Below are 21,773 nucleotides of genomic sequence, written 5' to 3' on the forward strand. Positions count from 1 at the left end.
GCAGTTTTATCACACAGCACAATGCCACAGATGTTGCAAGATTTGAGGGAGCGTGCAATTGGCATGCTGACAGCAGGAATGTCAACCAGAGCTGTTGCTCGTGTATTGAATGTTCATTTCTCTACCATAAGCCGTCTCCAAAGTCGTTTCAGTGACTTTGGCAGTACACCCAACCAGCCTCACAACCGCAGACCACGTGTAACCACACCAGCCCAGGACCTCCACATCCAGCATGTTCATCTCCAAGATCGTCTGAGACCAGCCACTCGGACAGCTGCTGGAACAATCGGTTTGCATAACCAAAGAATTTCTGCACAAACTGTCAGAAACCGTCTCAGGGAAGCTCATCTGCATGCTCGTCATCCTCATCGGGGTCTCGTAACCGACTTGAGTGGGTAAATGCTCACATTCGCTGGCGTTTGGCACGTTGGAGAGGTGTTCTCTTCACGGATGATGCGAAGGAGATGTGTTGCACTGCATGAGGCAAATGGTGGTCACACCAGATACTGACTGGTATCCCCCCCCCCCCCCCCAATAAAACAAAACTGCACCTTTCAGAGTGGTCTTTTATTGTGGGCAGTCTAAGGCACACCTGTGCACTAATCATGGTGTCTAATCAGCATCTTGATATGGCACACCTGTGAGGTGGGATGGATTATCTCAGCAAAGGAGAAGTGCTCACTATCACAGATTTAAACTGGTTTATGAACAATATTTGAGAGAAATGGTGATATTGTGTATGTGGAAAAAGTTTTAGATCTTTGAGTTCATCTCATACAAAATGGGAGCAAAACCAAAAGTGTTGCGTTTATATTTTTGTTGAGCATACATGCAGCAATTTGCTTTTTTCCGCACAATAAAAATCCATAATTTGTGCCTTTACATCATTCTTCTTGTTAAATTGTCCCCTTCAGCTTCTCTCTTGTAATTTCTTCAAAGGCTGTTTGGAAACTGTAGTGTCCCAGTTTCAGAAACTGACTGTATGTGTTTATTCAAACTGGGGAAATCCGTACCTCCGAAGATTTTTCACTCATTTCTTCATGGAAAGAACATATATTGACATTACAATTTTTCTTCATTCATTCATGACAGATATTAGTATTTTATCTGGGACAACGTGCAAACCATCAGATTTATTAATAAGCTACAAAACTTAATAATGACTTAATAATGCACATCTTATCCATCTTCACACCACAGTGGAAACTAAGAAGTAGGCTTATTTAGCAAATATTTACAATACAGTTTCTTTTTTGGTCATGGGATAAATATAACAGCACAGAACAGGCCCTTGTACAATATGCAGTATTCTACCATAGATGTGCAGATGTTGCCTTGAAAAAGTGTTCATCTTCTAGGGGCTTTTTACATTTTTATTTTTTTCAAAATTGTTTTATGACATTCAGTGAGTTTTTCCATAAAATAATGTTTAATCTTAAAATAAAAGTGGCTTGTTTGAAAAGGCTGACGGTAGTTACGGTTAGCATGTGTAGCCATGCTAACTGTGGTTTACACAAACACTGGTTTACGCTATTCTTATGAATATCTGTGGATGAATATATTTGTCAAAAATAACCACGGGTTGTGCAAAACATGGCTAATCTTAGCCATTAATGTTAATTTTGGTTAGCATGACCGCATATGCTAACCAAAATTAATTTTGAAAATTAGTTTTGATTTTGAAAATAAGACCTGTCAAACAAACTCTCTATGTGGACGTCACAGCAGTTTGTTCAGAATTTAGTTTCAAATTCAAATCTGGTCATTTCTGCAAAATATCAATTACTGCGTAAAACAATCAAGTCATCACGTTTACAGCCAGGTGGTTTTAGTTGAGTTAGATCATATGGCATCTTCAGCACCATAGGCACAAACCTTGGGAAGGGTACAGAAACATTTCTGCTGCTTTGAAGGTCTCAATGAGCACAGTGGCCTCCATCCTCCATAAATGGAAGAAGTTCAGATCCACCAGGACTCTTCCTAGAGCTGGGTGCCCGTCTAAACTGAGCGATAGGGGGAGAAGGGCCTTAGTCAGGGAGATGACCAACAATCCAATGGTCACTCTGTCAGAGCTCTAGCATTCCTCTGTGGAAAGAGGAGAACCTTCCAGAAGGACAGATACTGTAGGTGAATTTACTGTGCTTTTCTCTGTTGATCTCCAACAACTATGAGGAGTAAACCAGCTCAAACTGGGCTTGGTCCCAAGGCTTAATAAACAGAGATGCTCACCACGGATTGTAAATCTTTTCCCAAACTACAAAGGGATAATTCAATTTCGGACACTTTTAACATATCTTCATGTCCAAATTAAGTGAACTGCAAGTGACGTTCAACGTGGCATTTTCTTCCATCATCCCGATTTGTCCCCTTCACTTTGAGAAGATTTGTCTAGAGTGTTCTTCTGTCATCATGCATTTCCACAATACTGAGTGAATAAGATGGATTTATGCATGGTTGCATGAAATTATCCGCTAACAAGAGTAATCTGAGATTACAATAAGACCTGGATAAAACCTGGGTTTATCTTTTTAGTCAGATAGCACTACTATTATTCTGAACACTACTGTAACTCCAGGGTTCCATGGACTCACCAGTAGTGTTTCTTTATGCTCCTGGACCCATAAGGGTTAAATCAAGACCACATTTCTTTTAGTGAATTTGGTGTCACTTTTATAGTTAGGTGGTTTCAGTTTTAACTGATGGGATTTTTCACTCATGTTGTTCTGAATATGAATGCTACAAAAGAATTAAAAACAGTATTATTTTCATAGGCACTGCATTTTGAATGACAGCGGCTCCTCTCTGAAAATAAAAGAAACATGTATGTGCAAAAAAGTTGATAAAAAAGAATAGAATATATCACACACTGAGAAAACTTAAATATCAATTTGAAGTATAAACATTCCATTTTTTTCTTTACGTACATACAGTATGTCACCATTTTTCATAGTTGTTTTGTTCTATGTACATAAGCAGGCAACAAATGACAAGGAAAAAGTTGTTAAAATATTTGGTTAGATACCTGCTGTGGTGTTTCTGCATTTTCATGTCCAAGGATTGTTTTTTGTCCCCCAGTCAAGGACATCTGTGCACACCACTTCCCATTCCCATTTATGATAAGCATTTTAAATAATTCTCAATTTACAAATAACATCAGTATGGCATCACCCAGCGTGATCTCTCCGTTTATAGAACAGGTTTGTGACAGATCTCTACTTCCTATTTATTACATTAAAACAATGTAGTTTTCTATGGTTCATTACAGTGAGCAGACAAATCCCGTTTGGAGTCCACTCAGTGGTCACATGTTTTAATAGTCATCCATTTCCTTCTTCACTGAATCCAGATGGTGGTGTTTCGATCTGGTCGGCGCGGCTCGATGACTGTGGCACTACCGGCTGCAGGGAGGTCACTAAATGTGGAGAAAAACTGTTCCATTTCTTTCTGCAGCATCTGATTTCGCCGCTCGGCATCGTCCTTGGCCCGTTCTGCGTTGCGTAGTTTGATCTCTGCCATTGTGTACTTTTTCCTCTCCTGGTCCAGCTCCTCGTGGAGGCTCACCATTTCCATCTCCAGCTCCAGGTTCCTCTGCTCCAGGCTACAGAGAACGGGGACACAAGATTAGATGAGGGGACAGCACGCACAGAACAAGTAACAAAGGTTAAAGTTCACACTGACGTCTTTATAAAATATATACACTTAAAGCTACAGTGTGTAGGATTTAGTGCCATCTAGTGGTGAAGTTGCAGACTGCATGAAGCCATCGCCGGTCACTATTATTTTTCTTCAAATTTTCACTCCCTTTTTCTTCAGTCTTCCAGCCACAACATAAAACACTGAGTAAGTATGTCCCTACTGGGCTACTGTGTCAATATGGCAGTGCAGCCTGGGAGCCTCCATGTAGGGGATCTGGACCCATGTAGATATGAAGGGATCACCCTCAGCTTATGAGAATACAGCATCAATGAACAGATGGTTATGAATATGTTGCATTTCTGCTAAGAATCACCACTAAATCCTATACACTGTAGCTTTAAGGTAATGTTTTTCTAAACGCATCCACTGCTGAACTCTAAGGTTGTCTAATAAATGTGCTAGTACAATTATAAACCCTGCGTTGACTGTAGCCTTTACCAGTGGTGGGCACAGCTAACTGAAAAGTTAGCTTCGATAACCATTAATCCGCTAACTGAGAAGTTAACTTTTATAATGCTAAGCCGATAAACTGCGAAAAAATTTAGCAGAATTTACCGTTAGCCACTAGCTTTTCTTACTGACTCGGTCGCGACCACATTGGATTACACTGTCGGCTACTGATAAGCCAGCATGGCCTGCTGGGGAAATTCCCAGGACCACAAACACAAAACGAACGCACGAAAAATAAATACATAAAAAATAAAACCCCAAACACTATCATCATCTTTATTTTTATAAAAAAAAAAAGCAGTAAATCTCAATATTAATAGTCACGGTTTATCTCTGTATTATGTTTATAAATGCAGGAAGGGCCCACCCGTGTTGCATTCAGTGTGACTGGTAAAATCTACACCTCATCCGTTGCGTTGGGCTTCCATACCGAAGAAAACCCACGTAGGTTTTGTCTTTACATAAAAATACAGCAACAAGTGTCTTTTCACTTTAGAAAAGTAAAGATTTGCATGTACAAGCTGTATTTAAAGCGGACACCAACTGTCGATTTACACTGCCACGGGAGCTCATCTCGACAGAACAGACTGTTGTAGACACACAACAGACAGGAACTAACGTATGATTTTAAGATTTACAAACGTTTTTGACCATTAAACTTTACCTGCAAAAAAAAAAAAAAAGTTAGCGCACTGAACGTAAGCATAACAAAATTTAGCGGAGGCTAATTAGTCCGCTGATGGTTTTCAAAGTTAGCTGAAAAGCTAATCTGCTAACGACGAAGTTAGCTTCGCTAATTAGCAGTTAGCGGAACTGTACCCACCACTGGCCTTTACATATGCCATTCATAATTTGATAAGGATGCACATTGATGAACCAACCAGCAGGTGCCAGTGTTCGGTATGTTTTCCTTTTGATGTGCACTTTGGAACAATGTTTTCCAACATGTTTTGAAACATTCCTGAACAGAGCTTGCTGTCACTAATTTGCAGTACTGATGAAACGTTTGTGCACCATCAACAGCCAGTTTAGTTTCCCATTCTGTTGTTTTTACTTCTGTATATTTTGTCCTGTATTTGGCCACATAGAGGGCATCGTGTTTCTCCCTGCAGTCACAAGCTTAAATTTTTATTTGATGCTGATGTGAAAGTGGAGACCAGCGGGCTGGAGCGCACCAACGACGTGTTTGTCAAGTGATAGAAAAACTACATATAAATTCAACTACACACTCACTCATCTTCAACCGCTTAACCCAAGTAAAGGTCACGTGGGGCTGGAGCCTATCCCAGCAGTCACAGGGCGTGAGGCGGGGTACACCCTGGACAGGACCCCAGTCTGTCGCAGGGCCACGTATAGACAAGCAAACAAAGTCACACCCGCATGCACCCCTAAGGACAATTTAAAGTTTCCATTCCACCTAACCTGCATGTCTTTGGATGTGGGAGGGAACCCACGCAAACGCGGGGAGAACATGTAACACATACAGGTGGGAATTGATCTCATGACCTTCTTGCTGTGAGGCAGCAGTGCTAACCACTAAGCCACCGAGCTGCCTAAATTCAACCAAAGCTGTTCTTAATTTCCCATAACCTATCCAACAGGTGATAAACGTCTAAGGGGTATGATATAGGCAAAATAAATATGCACTTTTGATTAATCTGGTGCATCAAACATATTTTCCAGAGTGTTATAACTATTTATGTAAGGCTTTCCTACGAATCACTCTTTTGTGATGCCTTCTTACCTTTTAATTCTGGCCTCGTACTCGTTTTTCTGTTTGTGCATTTCCTGTTTCAGACTGGCGACTAAGCTGTGAAGAGCGCTGTGGCTGTCGGGTCCATTACTGACAGTAAAACCATCACTATTGTCACTACTGCTGGTGCCCCGACTACTCCTTCCTGCTCCATCTCCACCTCCATCTCTGTTGCTGGATCTGCCCTCCCTTTCAACTCCTCCAACAGATTGGGGAAGCACCGTGACTCGAGTTGGTCCGTCCAGGTCTTCGTAGTGACCTCCGAAGAAGTCCTGCTCAGGGCAGGTAGTGGTGGAGGAGCGGCAAGATGTGGAGTTGTCAGGAAGAGAAATTTCACAGGAGGAGGTGGACCAGGTTGCGCTGTCCACGCTCTGTTTGTCTTCGCAGCTGCTGTTCAGACACGTGATGGTGATCTGGTTATGTTGGTGCAGATTCTGATGGTTTAAATGGACATTGTCATATGTGGACAGGCGGTTGGCTGTTTGTTCCCTATTGGAGCAGTCCCTTGTTTTGTTGTCCCGTAATGTAACACACCCGTTTGGTACCCAAAGACTGCTGCGGTTGTTAAGACTCCCTGTGACCACGTCACTGCCAGGAAGGCCCATCCGCACAACCCCAGTTCCAGTTCCCCCAGTGTTGCATCCACTGGTCACACCACTGGTACCCATTTTTGTACCTGAGCCTTTGAGTGCCCCGTTGCGGCGTATATGAAAGCTCCCACCTCCAGGTAAAGTCTGGCTCTTTTCTTGATTGGGGTCTGAGGAAGGCGAAGAAGAACTGAAAGAACCATTTGTAACAATACCACTACCCTTACTGAAGGCTGGGTTCTTTTTCACGGCTAGCGGTGGGCTGCGTGTGATGTCAAAGCGTCCGATGATGCCATTACCAGGGCTAGCGGATCGAGGCGAACCGCTGTTGTCGACATGTTGGTGGTGCGATGGAGATGTGGGTGCCTCCCAAACACACTGGCGGACTACTTGTGTGTTGTTGTTTTCAGTATTCTGAGACACTGTTGTGATGGCAGAGGTTGTTGTGGGAACTTGTCGCTGTTGTAATTCAGTGTTGTTGTTGTTCACAAGCTCAAGCGTTATGGGGCTGTCCTCGTCTCGAGGGAAAAGCACATCATGCCGGCCAATCAAAAGAGCCATGAGCTGCTGGACCAGAACAGTACCTGGCAACAAAATCAACACATTGTCATCTTTATCACACAACCATAAGGAGATTGTTGGTCATCACCTACTACTACAAGCAACAGGTTTATTGTCATGTCCCACGGCAGCCTGCACTCAAGGTTCTTGAAATGGAGCAATATCTCCACCTGTTGGGTATTTACCATTAATGCAGGTATAGTAGAATATCACCAAGCGCTCTGGTACCATCATGTTTGAGCAATGTTTTTGTGTTTGTTCCTCTCCTCATCCAAAGCCCCATGGCTGATATTCAGTAAACTTGGCATGTGGATGAAAGTTCCCTTTTCTAGGATGTTTTTGGGGTAAAGGTCAAAGTTATTAAGGTCATAGGTCAAACTTTTTATATTTCCCCACCCCAAGCCAAAGTCTACGAAATGTGGCGTGCATATAAGCCTGTTTTGGAATTGCCCAGTTGAGATCATATTTTAATTGTAACCAAGTGACTTATTTCTTTGTAGTTCCTGTGGGATTCAAACACCAGACTTCTCAATCTCAAAACCAATTAATTACTACTTCAGGTCAGCCAAAAAGGAATCCCCTCCAGCCAAACCAATATATTTCATTCTGGATTTCACCTTCCTACAATATGTAAGTGGGTTCTGGAATTAACCAGCAAGGTCAAATTTACCAAGGGTCAATCACTGGGGTGAAGGTCAGGCCTGCTTCTCTGTTTCTTGGTCTATACTTCCCAGGGGCCTTTGCTGTTTTCTACCAATCTTGGTACATCAATGCAGGTTGACTCCAACTTTGCCCTTAAAGAAATCATTTTGGCAAAGAATAAGGTACTTGATTCTCAACCCAATTGAGACTAAACGTAGTAGATAACTTAGGTGGATCCCAGATCTGCCCTGGTAAGCTCAGGCAGAGATCAATCATTTGGGTGAAGGTCAACGTCATTGCTACTATTATTAAATACAAAGTTTTTTTTATTTTATTTTGTCCCATCAATGCAACTTGTGGCCACTACTCCGTAACAGTCTGTCACTCAGCCTTGATCGGAATAAATGACTTCCTGTTTGCATCAGTTTGGTATTATTCAAAGTTGTATACACAAAGGCAACCTTTCATTTCAGTTCAAAATATCAGAACCAGAAAACAAGACCAGTGTGGAAGACATCAGGTGTACATAGATGATGTTTGAATACTGACCTTCCATAATAGCTACTGGATCCTCAACCTTTGGCCTCAAGATATTTGGGCCAAACACTGTGGCGAGGTTCTGGACACTCATTTTATTCACCCCTGAATATGACTGGACTTCATCCAGAAATCTAGGAAAAAAGAAAATATTTTTCAGTGTTTCATTCTCCTCCCGCATTGATGTGCCCGGTAGACCTCCCCCAGGAGACGACCAGGAGGCATCATCAGCAGACGCCATGAACCACCTCAGCTGGCTCCTTTCAATGCGAAGCAAGCAACACTGAAAATATTATTAATTTTAGCTGTAAATTAATACCTGCATATGTATTTAAGAAGGTTGTAGTTCACTGGAGGTAGACTCTCCACAAGCCTTCTTAACTCCTTCATGCCCTGGAGATGAACACATGCAAAATACATATTTAAAGTAAAAGTACAAGATGCACTGCTTCATGTGTGGTTTACATCTTATCAAATATTGGAATTGCACCTATGGAACAAAACATTTTCTTTATAATTTATCAACAAATATTTGGTACCAGAATACATGCTTCAGCTTTTGAGAACTGGAATAATGACAGCTTTCCAAAATGATGAGGAGAGCTTCAGCGGTCTGGTAGCACTGCTGCCTGTTAGCAAGATTGGCTCTGACCTGTGGACTTTCTATGCAGACTTTGTATGTTCTTGGGCAATGTAAATATTTGGATGGTTTGGAAGCTTAGTGGAATAATAATAATGGGTAATCTTGTGGGATCATTACAGTATTATAACTATGGATCTAATAATTATACAAATATCTAAGGCTACTACTCAAGGTTAACCTATTTAGTAAAATCACTATTTGCTGATGCAGAGCAATAGGTTCTGCAGAGTAGAGGTGGGCAGATCGATCCTAATATCGATACCAACGCTGGTATTGATATTGAACAATCCTTGTGTAAAAAGATCGATACTCGAGCTTTTTTCTTTCCCGCACGAACTGACTGCTGCGCACGCAGATTCATCAAAGTCTACTCTCTGTCTGCAAGAGCAGCGCTGCGCTGTGTCACACAACACGGAGCAGCGCACCCTTGTATTGTGGTTTGTCAGCCCTCTACCTCAGGAGATTTTGTTTTAAGTTGTGTTTAGTGATATTTTTTTTTAAATGTTGATTGTGGTAATAAAGTATTTTGCTGTCACGTACAATATTTGGTGAAATTCTATCCTAGGTCTTTTGGATCCTTTGGATCTATGAAGCTTAAATATGAAAAAGTATCATATTGGTATCGATATTGGCGATACTGGGCCTGTATTTACTTGGTATCGGATCAATACCAGAATTCCCGGTATCGCCCACCTCTACTGCAGACTGACTACCAATGTGTAGACTGGGTTTCAGTCCAGGTGTGTGCAGGCCTTGTGTGTCCTTAGACAACACTTCATCTGGAAAGTCTCATTACACCCAGGTGTAAATGGGTACTGGCCTTGGCTGAAGACCAACGATGGACCCGCGTCTTGTCCACGCTATGGTAACCAGGGATAAGCACTGACGCAAACGGGCCTTCGTGCCTGTATAGGACGTCGCACAACTGAGAAGCTGTCTTGTGTTAACCAATGAACACATTGTATAAGAATGCCTAGCTTGCAAACAAGCTTAATTTTTTTTTTTTGAAGGCTAATTATATTATATCTGGTATTTGTATTGTGCATTTATATTTATATTTGCAAACTGTTTTTCTTTTTTACTTTCACTTTTGATACTCTGTGTGCTTCTTACCCTCTGTGCTGCTACACAATGCTGCTGGAACCCCAGTTTCCCTGAGGGAGTTTTCCCAAGGAATCAATCAAGTTCTCTATAATCTAATTAATTATTTCATTTAACTGGTTTGGTGAGCCATGACTGGGCTAACCTAGCTATTTAAGTTGATCGCTACCTGACTGATTTGTACTACCCCATCTTGTGTCACAACTGATTGGAAACTACAGTGATCGAGCTTTGCAATAGTTTAAGATCTGGTGTGGCAAAATTTTCTAAAATTGCTTTGGCTAAGCCAAACACAAAACATCCAAATCAGCCAAATAATACTTTAACCAGCAACATATTTGGGGAACTGATAGCACTTCTGCAACTTAATGGGATCAACGTAATTAACAAATAAGTGCATGTTTTGCTGTTGCATATTCTGGTACAGATTTTAAAACACACCAAAATACACAACATTTTATTTATTCACTGTGTTCGCGAGATATGTCAGAAATGGTTTCTCCAACACAATGGAAAAGCATAATACTGGAAGCTGGCTGTGCAGCATGCACTACGGTGTGAAATTAGCTTTAAGCAAAGACAGTAAACTGCAAATAATTTTGTCTAGCAAACTGCAAAAAAGTGGAAATCCTAAGATTGTGTAGTCCTTACTTACAGTTTCATCATCCTTGCCCAGGAGCTTGGCACAGGACAAGAAGTCATCATACTTGAGGAAAGGAACGACGGGCTCTGGTAGCTCTCTGAGGTACAGCTTTAATAGAGATGCAACTGTATGCACATCTGTGTTACTGCAAAAAAGGGTAAACAGATGTATAGATAGAAACAGTAGAAATGTGGTGTCCTTTAATAAAATTTGATGACATCACTAACTGGGCAGCAGCTTCATATTACACAATGAACAGAATACATTATTTGCTTTCAAACACATTCTGATCATGTGCAATTGTTGTACATATTAAAGTCATGTTTTCTTGTGTTCAGTGTAGGAATAAGTGGGATGTTTAAGAAATTAGGAAGGTGCCCCAAGTTTTCTGTAGTACCCAGACATGTCATGTTTGGGTTGATAGAAAAATCCTGAAATTCTAGTCTCCTAAACCAAAATTCAGAGTTTACTGAGTGTCTTAAAAAATTAATTGTTGAACTTTAAGTATCTCAATGCATTGATGGCTGCAAAACTGCTTGTTGGTGAACATCAATCTGTGATAAATGAGTTTTGTAAAATTGCAAAGTTTTAACAAGTACTTGAGGGCGCTGCCAGTTGAAGCTGAACTAAGGCATTTCCAGACTGCACCCATCCAATGGTGGGCACAGCTAAACAAAAAGGTACTTTCGATAACCATTAATCCGATAACTGAAAAGTTATCTTTTATGATGCTAAACCAATAAACTGCTAAAATTTTTTTTATCTTTATTACAGATAACCGATAACTGATAACTTTTAGTACTGATTTGGACACGACCACATCAGATTACACTGTCGGCTTCTGATAAACTAGTTTCACTTTAAGCGCCGCAGGGGCTGCTGGGTAAATTCAAGGATCACAAACACAAAAAGAATGCACGAAAAATGAATTAATAAAAAAATAAAACCCCAAACACTGTCATCATCTTTCAAAAGCAGTAAAACACAGTATTAGAAGTCACAGTTTATCTCGGTATTCGATACACTGTCATTTACGAACTAAAAGCTGCTGCTTTTTTCACACCCTTTGAACACTGTGGCTTGAACAACTGAAATACATCCATTAATGCATTGATTGACAGAGTAAAAGACATGTTATTAAATATAAATTCTTACCTGTTCATTTCAGTGGGATTCATTAAATTCTGAAGAAAATATTCCACATAAAGCGTCCTGATTATCCAAAACAGTGTGTAAACGGTGAAGAAAAGTCCCTCCCAGTGCACTGAGATCTCCTCTCTCTCACGAGTCTTGGCGATTAAATTATCCAGTGCCACAAAGAAATAAAATAAACTAATGTGAAAATTAGTCTGTTGTCTTTGTGTCGAGCGGATGGTAACAGTGTAACGTCTAAAGTGAACCTGAACTACACTACTCACAATGCTCCCTGCGCTGACCGGCCAATCACGTCTTGCGCTTAATGATGAAGTCATCAGCAAGCAACAGCCAGTCAGCCACAAACCACTGATCTACACGCGACAGGGATTAAAATGTTTGATTTTAGGGTTTACAAACGTTTTTGAATGTTAAACTTCGTTCACTTTACCAGCAAAGAAAATGTTAGCGGACTGAAAGTTATCGGAACTAAATTTCTCAGAAGATAATTGGTCTGATGACGGTTTCAAAACTTATCTGAAAAGCTAATCCACTAACGAAAACATTAGCTTTGATAATGATCAGTTATTGGACTAGCGGAACAGTGTCCACCACTGCACCATCTTATCAGGCAGCCACTGAACATCTACTAACTGTCATAGAGAGACGGTGTCATGGGTCATGATTCTGTGTTTAGGTTTGATTTTTGGATTTTCTGGTATTACTCGCCATGTTGTCTGGCTAATTCTTCTCCATGGTAATAATGTGTAGTGCCTTTAATTTAAAGTTTCTGCCATGCTTATTTTGTGTTGCTTACCTTCCCCTTTTTGGTTTACCACCTTCGCGTGTTTCTGTGCTTCCTTGTTAGATAACCCATTTAACCACTGTTAGAGGTTCAACTTGCACTCGTGTTGTTCCAGTACATTTGTTCAGTGTTTTTACCTTCCTGTTACAGACCTTTGCTGCCATCCCGTGTTCCCAATTTTGCCTGCCGTTTTGGATTGATCAGTTTGTATAAGAACTCTGTTACTGACCTTTCCTCTGTTTTTGGACAACGCTGTGCCGCCTCCCTTACATTGTAGAAAGGCTTTTACCAGTCTGGCTGACCTATTTCCTGTTTTGGACCAAACCTGTTTGCCTGATACTTTTATCTTCCAGTGTTGTGGTTTTCTGCACTGGGGTCCTTTTTGCCACAAAGTTACAAGATAATAGCAGGGATACGCTTTATTAACCAATATTTGGCCATTGTAAAACAACACCATGTTTCTTATCACCATGTATGGAAATCACCAGGTTAGCAATCTGAACTGAATATTGATCAACATACTGACCAATAACAATCTGATCAACTGAATCTTAAAATTAACTGTGGACACTGGCCTCAGTGTTTGTTTACCAGTCAAAGGAGGGTTTTTCTCCGCAGTCGAAGGCATCCTGCAGCTCTTTGACCAGGTTGGCCTGTCCTGGCATCCTGAACAGACCCTCCTCCCTCAGTCCCCGCTGCCGAATGAAATCGGCACACTGCTCAACCAGCATAGGAGCGAGTTTATTACCAAAACGACGCTCATAACGGACAGTTTCCTCTAACTTCTGACCAAAAATCCCTGAAAACAAACAAAGAGGTACATGAATTTTTAAACTCACAACATGACTTTACAGGTTGTAATGAATATATCAATATATGCATCATATCAATCTCGCTAACATACATCTGTGCAAGAAATATGTAATATTTAACACCCCCCCCCCCAAAAAAAACAAACAGCATAATGACATATCACTGTCAACACAATATACACAGTCCTTTGCAAAAGTATTTACCCCTCTCCCCCATTTTTTCTCATTTGTTTTTCATTACAATCTATCATTTAAAAGGATTTCTACATAATTCTCCAATTAAATTCTTTTCACGAATCTGACTGGTTAATCGTGTGAGATTTCAGACCATAAAATATTGCATGGACAGTGGCAAAATATTAAAACTGTTTCACATTTGATGTATAATTCCGCCCCCTGACCGCATTGCTGCACAGGTGTCACTAAAGGCGCTGTCAGCTGAGGGCGACATAAAGTAGCGCAGCGACGACGATCCCGAAATGCATGGATTTAATGGATTTAACTGGATTGATTGATGGATTTACCGTGGATTTAACTTAATGCATCTGACCAGACGGAGAAATCTGTGGGTCTGCTCAGAGAATTTCCAGTTTGGCATGACGACGCTGTTCCGACGGTAAGCTTTGACGAGGCGACAACACCCTTTCACAAAGATTCGCTGACCAAATTACTTACAAAAAAATAAACCGTACAAATGATGGAACTGGATAAGAATGGGAATAACCCCCTAGTGTCTAATTTACGGATGTTCATGCTGGATTACGGTCGCAAATATCCATTTTAGCTCAATTTGCAACCATATAATCAGCATGAACATCCGCAAATCATCAGGCACAACAGGGTTATTCCCTAAATCTGTTGGTCTGTGATGGATTCGGGGCTCTGATGGATGGATGAAGTCACATTTCCACTGGCAACACTAAAAACTGCATTCAGCAGAATGCTGGATTATAGTCGCAAATATCCGTTTTACCTGTAAAACTCATTTGCGATCTTAAAATCCAGCATCAAAGTCCCTAAACTACACTAAATAGTGCAAATGGATTAAGTGAAATGGAAAAAAAACCTGATATATTATGTGTGCATATGTATTCACCCTCTTTCCTATGAACACCATATCATTTACAGTCACACAAGTAAATCATTGCTTTCACAACCAATTTTCTTTATAGAAGTCACTGAATGGATAAATGAACATTTCCAAGTCACTAAAGATGTCTTGGGCTTCATTCACTTAAATTCTTAAGAAACGCGAACAGTATGGTACAGCTGCCTGGAGTAGGCACCTCTTAAAAACTGAGTGACAGTGCAAGGAGGAGACTAGTGAGGAAAGCCATCAAAACACCTGTGACAACTCTGGATACAGGCTTTTGTGGCTGAGACTGGAGAAAATGTGTAGAGTGCAACTTTTCTCTGTTCCATTAGCAGTTATACAGCATCATGGTGCAGTGGAACAAAGTGTTCCATGAGCCTCCTTAGTAACTGTAGCTGAAAGTTACATCTTCTCTTTAAGAAAATCCATTGTTTGCTTCCCTCCACCCTCATTATAAGGTTTGTATGACTGTTCAAATACCTGCGGACATACCTGTATACTTTTAAAGATTGTTTTGATCTGCTTCGCCCTCTCTGAAAGTCAAAATGGCATTTATAGAATCATCAGGTGCAGCTGAGGACACATCAGCATGATACTGATTTGAAGCTGCTTCTCTTTCGAATCATGATAAAATGTCCAAATAATCCATAGTCTTAGTCTGATAATTACATCTACAGTATATCCAGAAAGTATTCACAGCACTCCACTTTTTCCACATTTTGTTGTTACAGCCTCATTCCTAAATGTAGTAAATTAATTTTTCCCACAAATTCTACTCACAACACCCCATAATGACAACATGAAAATATTTTTTTTCAAATTTATTAAAAATAAAACTAAGAAATCACGTGTACATAAGTACTCACACCCTTTAATCAATACTTTGTTGATGCACCTTTAGCAGCAATCTCAGCCTCAAGTCTTCTCAAATATGATGCCACAAGCTTGGTGCACCTATTTTTGAGCAGATTTGTCCATTCCTCTTTGCAGCACCTCTCAAGCTCCATCGGGTTGGATGGGGAGCACTTGTGCACAGCCATTTTCAGATCTCTGGAGCAGGTTTTCATCCAGGATGTCTCTGTACATTGCTGCATTCATCTTTCCCTCAATCCTGACTAGTCTCCCAGTTCCTGCTGCTGAAAAACATCCCCACAGCATGATGCTGCCACCACCATGCTTCACTGTAGGGATGGTGCCTGGTTTCCTCCAAACATGATGCCTGGCATTCACACCAAAGGGTTCAATCTTTGTCTCATCAGACCAGAGAATTTTGTTTCTCATGGTATGAGAGTCCTTCAGTTGCCTTTTGGAAAACTCCAGGTGTGTGCCTTTTACTAAGGAGTGGCTTCCCTCTATCATACAGAATCTAAATCTAAAAAAAAAAAAAAAAATTTTTTCCGACATTGTCATTATGGGGTATTGAATTTTGAGGGGAAAAAAAATGAATTTCATCCATTCGGAATAAGGCTGTAACATAACAAAATGTGGATAAAGTGTAGCGCGGTGAATACTTTCTGGATGCACTGCAGAAAATCCAATTCTTGTTTTTGGTCTGAATAAGCAATTTAAAGAAGGACAAATTTCCATTTGCAGCTGTCTCTTGCAGTAGATGTAGCACAATGAAGGATTACAGCGACCTTCCTGAGCGATTTGGTTTTTTATACTTTTCCGGTGTGTGAGCACACACACACACACACACACACACACACACACACACACACACACACACACACACACACACACACACACACACACACACACACACACACACACACACACACACATACACAGTAACGTTGCTGGATCAGACAGCTTGGTGAATTTGAAGTTTTAACAGTGTTTAACACATAAAAAAAAAGGATCATCGTCGGTTGAAGCTTTTCTCAGCATATTTGCAAGGATCACAACCCAGCCTCTGGTGCTGAAAAAGTACCAGAAACTGTCAATATCTGGAATTGCCATATGAGGCTGCCTCCAGAAGCGAGCTACTCCTCTTAGAACCCCAAGTTAAAATGCCCAACTTTACAGCAGAAATACGTTACACCTGCTCTACTGCTGCTCGCTCCCTGGCTCCTCCAACTTAACCACGGCCAGCTGTGTCCAAATAACTAATTTGGCTCATCTCCAGTGCCAGACTGACCAACGACCTTACCTCAGTTAAAGACGCACTGTCTGTCTGCCCATTTTCTGACCACTTGCCTGTTTAGCCCAAAAACTTTAACCTGCCTTAGTCTTGCTAAACATCTGCCCATCCCTGACTGCCTACAAACCAACAGTGCCACACCTGCTGTCGCCAAAGGACAGGAACCAGCAGCCACATGTAAGATGGTCTGATTGCCTCTTACGTCCTACTCCTCTCACCTTTGAATTCGTTATTTGTACGAGGTCTGTCAATAAAGTATAGGTCCTTTTTGTCAGACATGCTTGAACCCTCGTGCGCATGTGTGAGTTTTTCCACGCCTGTCGGTGACGTCATTCGCCTGTGAGCACTCCTTGCGGGAGGAGTCATCCAGCCCCTCGTCGGAATTCCTTTGTCTGAGAAGTTGCTGAGAGACTGGCGCTTTGTTTGATCAAAATTTTTTCTAAACCTGTGAGACACATCGAAGTGGACACGGTTCGAAAAATTAAGCTGGTTTTCGGTGAAAATTTTAACGGCTGATGAGAGATTTTGAGGTGATACTGTCGCTTTAAGGACTTCCCACGGAGCAAGACGTCATGCAGCGCTCTCAGGCGCCGTCGTCAGCCTGTTTCAACTGAAAACCTCCACATTTCAGGCTCTATTGATCCAGGACGTCGCGAGAGAACAGAGAAGTTTCAGAAGAAGTCGTTTTCAGCATTTTATCCGGATATTCCACTGTTAAAGGAGATTTTTTTAATGAAAGACGTGCGGGCGGATTGCAGCGTCGGCTCGCAGCCGCCGTGACGCTCCGCCACAGGAAAAACACCTCTGTTGGAAGCCTTAAGGACAAGTTGGAACATGTCCAGCTGTTAAACAATTTCTCATATACTCACTCCACTGAAAGCCATCAAAAGCCGCCTGGATTTTACAAATGGTTATCAACACGGAGGTGTTTTTCCTGTGCCGCCGCACCGCGCCGGCTGCGTCCCGACGCGCGGACCCGTCCGCACGTCTTTCATTAAAAAAATCTCCTTTAATAGTGGAATATCCGGATAAAATGCTGAAACTAACTTCTTCTGAAACTTCTCTGTTCTCTCACGACGTCCTGGATCAATAGAGCCTGAAATGTGGAGGTTTTCAGCTTGAAACAGGCTGACGACGGCGCCTGGGAGCGCTGCACAACGTCTCGCTCCGTGGGAAGTCCTTAAAGCGACAGTATCACCTCAAAATCTCTCATCAGCCGTTAAAATTTTCACCGAAAACCAGCTTAATTTTTCGAACCGTGTCCACTTCGATGTGTCTCACAGGTTTAGAAAAAATTTTGATCAAACAAAGCGCCAGTCTCTCAGCAACTTCTCAGACAAAGGAATTCCGACGAGGGGCTGGATGACTCCTCCCACAAGGAGTGCTCACAGGTGAATGATGTCACCGACAGGCGTGGAAAAACTCACGCATGCGCACGAGGGTTCAAGCATGTCTGACGTAAAAACATATGAATGAAATCCATATAGTTTTGGAAAAAAATAAAAAGGACCTATACTTTATTGACAGCCCTCGTATCTAGACCTGTCTCAACCACAATATCTCTGTCATTATTTCCCAGCCATCCCTTAGAATTCTGATCCAGCCCAGTCCTTGGACTGATTCTAGCCTGCCATCTGAGCCAGACGTGATATCCACCCAGGAATTTTATAGCATTACTTGTCTGGCCGAAATAACTAATGTTTGTACAAATCTACAAGTATAAATTACATAAACAGGGGCAGTGTTGTATAGTAACAAGGTAAAAATACTTCACTACTGTACTTAAGTACGTTTTGGGAGAATTTGTACTTTACTTGAGTTTTTTAATTCAGCTTACTTTCACTTTTATTTCACTACATTTCCGACCTTAATTGCATACTTCTACTCCGATACATTTTCTATGCGCCATGCTGTTACTCGTTACAAAAAAAACAAACAAAAAAAAAAAAAACACACACACACGAAAAAAGTCGTGTTTTCACCCAGAGACAGGCATGTCCGGTCGGCTGTTTTGCAGTTGCAAACTTGCACACTTGTTTGTCAGGAAAATGATAATTTCTCTACATTGATTACAGACCTGCAGCGGGTCTGTAATCAACTTTTCTGCAGCGCAGCTTTGCTTTGAACCTTGAACCAATCGAAGCAGTGGTTCGCAGGTCGAAGCAGTGCTTCAATCTACGATTTGTGGATTTTATTTTGCTTTATCCTAATTTTTTTCCTGCTAAAACCCTGAAGAGCATATGTCTGTGAGTAATATTTAATATTTTTATGTTAAACCGACCTGTTATGGTCTTCTGTAACAGTTGATAGATGTATTTTATAACTTAAAAACGGGACAGATGCTAACGCGTTAGCATGTCTATGGCGTTTTCAATGTTAAAGTTAGCATTAAGCTGTTCGCATCAGCACGTTTGTGTTGATTTGTTTTCTGTATAATTAATGGCTCAGCGTTCATTGTCGTAAAGGAGTCAAATTGTAATTTTTTAAATTTATTTTATTCATATATTATAGCAACAACAATAATAGTCTACATAATAGACAATAATAGTCAATAATAATAGACTGATAATGTTACAATACAATTTTAGAGAAAGAGACAAAAAGAACCTAATGAAACAAAACACAACAGAAAAGATAAAACCATGTAACAATGAAAAATAAATAAATAAATACATATAGAATAACTCTTTCCTAGTGAGTAGCCTACTCTCATTTAGGTTTTGAAACCTTGTTTCTGAAGTGTTTTTGTGTGATGTGCACAATTTTCAGTATTCTGACTAATACTAATAGATAAACTTATATATATATATATATATATATATATATATATATATATATATATATATATATATATATATACGAGGTGTATTAGATAAGAAACCGACACTTTTATTTTTTTTTTAAACTATATGGATTTGAATGACGTGCGATTACACCAATCATGCTTGAACCCTTGTGCGCATGCGTGAGTTTTTTCACGCGTCGGTGACGTCATTTCCCTGTGGGCAGGCCGTGAGTGAGATGTGGTCCCGCCCTCTCGGCTGAATTCCTTTGTTTCACACACTGCTCGAGATGGCGCGCGTTGCTTTATCAAAGTTTTTTCTGGACCTGTGAGGAATATCTGAGTGGACACTATTCAAGAAATTAAGCTGGTTTTCGGTGAAAAGTTTAACGGCTGATGAGAGATTATGGGGTATTTCTGTCGCTGTAAGGACTTCCCACGGAGCGGGACGTCGCGCAGCGCTTCCAGGCGCCGTCGTCGGCCTGTTTCAACCTGAAAACATCCTAATTTAAGGCTTAATTCACCCAGGACGTCGTGAGAGAACAGAGAAGATTCAGAAGAGGCCAGCGTGAGGACTTTATGCGGACATTCCACTGTTTAAGGACATTTTGTAATGAAAGACGTGCGCGCAAATTCGCCGAGTCGTTTCCGTGACGACTCGGCGAATCTGTGTGTGCCGCGACAGGAAAAACACCTCCGTGTTGAAATCCATTTGTAAAATTCAGGTGGCTTTTGATGGCTTTCAACAAGTGAGTAACTGAGAAATTGTTTAACAGCTTGGGCATGTTCCAACTTGCCCGTTAAGGTTTCCAACGGCGGTGTTTTTCCTGTCGCGACCCCCCGCGGTCGGGTCTGGCCCGACATGCGACTCTGCCCGCATGTTCTTTCATTACAAAATGTCCGTTAACAATGGAATGTCCGAATAAACTCCTCATGCCGACTTCTTCTGAAAGTTCTCTGTTCTCTGACGACTTACTGGGTCAACAAAGCCTGAAATGTGGAAGTTTTCAACTTGAAACGGCGAGACGCTGCCGCCTCGAAGCGCAGATCGCCATCAGGCGCCGTGGGCCGTCCTTAAAGCGACACTACCAGACCAAAATCTCTCATCAGCCGTTAAAATTTTTACCGAAAACCAGCTGAATTTATCGAATGGTGTCCACTTAGTTGTGCCTTACAGCTTTTGAAAAAATTTTTATCAAACAAAGCAGCAGTCTCTGAGCCATTCCTAAACAATGAAAAATCGACGAGAGCGTGGGCGACTCCTCACTCAAAGACTGCCCACAGGCGAATGACAGGCGTGAAAAAAACTCTTGCATGCCCACGAGGGTTCAAGCATGTCTGATGTAATCACACGTGATTCAAATCCATATGGTTTTTGAAAAAAATAATAAGGTCGGATACTTTTCTAACAGACCTCATATATATATATATAAAATCAGTCCGTTTTTGATTATTAACATTTCCTTGTACTTTTACTTTCAATACTTGAGTACATTTAGTTGTACATTACTTGTCATACTTAAGTACAATAAATACTAGATACTTTAAGACTTTTACTTGAGTAGCATTTCAATCAGTGACTTGAACTTCTACCAAAGTCACTTTTTAATGGTATCTGTACTTTTACTTAAGTGTGATTTTCCGGTACTTTATACAACACTGAACAGGGGAGGTGATGGTCTAGTGGTTAAGCCTTGGACTTCAGACCAGAGGATCCTCGGTTCAAACCCATCCTGACTGAAAATTCGCTAAAGGCCCTTGGTCAAGGTCCTTCATTGCCGAGTTGCTCCCAGTGTGTAGTGAGTACCTTGTATGACAGCACCCTGACATCGGTGTGTGAGTGAGTCTCTGTGAATAGGTGAGGCATAATTTTAAAGTGCTTTGAGTGTCTGATGCAGATGGAAAAGCACTTTATAAATGCAGTCCATTTAAATAAGGTAAATAAATTAAAGCAAATTTACCTGCTCCTAAAATCTATGGTCTGAAAGTTGTGCTCTTAAACCTTACCTTCTGTGCATCCAGAAAGTATTCACAGCGCTTAAGTTTTCCACGTTTTATGTTACAGCCTTATTCCAAAATGGATTAAATTCATTTTTTTTCCTCAAAATTCTACACACAATACTCCATAATGACAACATGAAAAAAGTTTTTTTTTTTTTTTTGCAAATTTATTAAAAATAAAAATTAAGAAATCTCATGCACATAAGTATTCACAGCCTTTGTCATGAAGCTCAAAATCAACCTCGGGTGCATCCTGTTTCCACTGACCATCCTTGAAAAGTTTCTACAGCTTAATTGGAGTCTACCTGGGGTAAATTCAGTTGATTGGACATGATTTGGAAAGGCACACACCTGTCTACATATAAGGTCCCACAGCTGACAGCCTGTTAG

General features: G+C 41.0%; 1 protein-coding gene across 3 annotated transcripts in view; it reads right to left on the reverse strand.

The window, feature by feature from the left end:
• Positions 1-2,060: 2,060 nt before the first annotated feature.
• arhgap24 (Rho GTPase activating protein 24) overlaps positions 2,061-21,773 on the reverse strand; it is a 146,301-nt gene continuing 126,588 nt past the window's right edge. For all 3 annotated transcript variants that reach the window (XM_034192500.1, XM_034192503.1, XM_034192501.1), the window contains 6 exons: positions 13,144-13,351; positions 10,626-10,758; positions 8,546-8,619; positions 8,239-8,360; positions 5,891-7,070; positions 2,061-3,598 (listed from right to left, as the gene is read on the reverse strand). In XM_034192500.1, coding sequence (XP_034048391.1) covers positions 3,334-3,598; positions 5,891-7,070; positions 8,239-8,360; positions 8,546-8,619; positions 10,626-10,758; positions 13,144-13,351 — 1,982 coding nt within the window. In that variant the 3' untranslated portion in view covers positions 2,061-3,333. The remainder of the gene's footprint in view (positions 3,599-5,890; positions 7,071-8,238; positions 8,361-8,545; positions 8,620-10,625; positions 10,759-13,143; positions 13,352-21,773) is intronic.

The sequence above is a fragment of the Thalassophryne amazonica genome, chromosome 17 (assembly GCF_902500255.1).
Source record: "Thalassophryne amazonica chromosome 17, fThaAma1.1, whole genome shotgun sequence".
NCBI classification, from domain to species: domain Eukaryota; kingdom Metazoa; phylum Chordata; class Actinopteri; order Batrachoidiformes; family Batrachoididae; genus Thalassophryne; species Thalassophryne amazonica.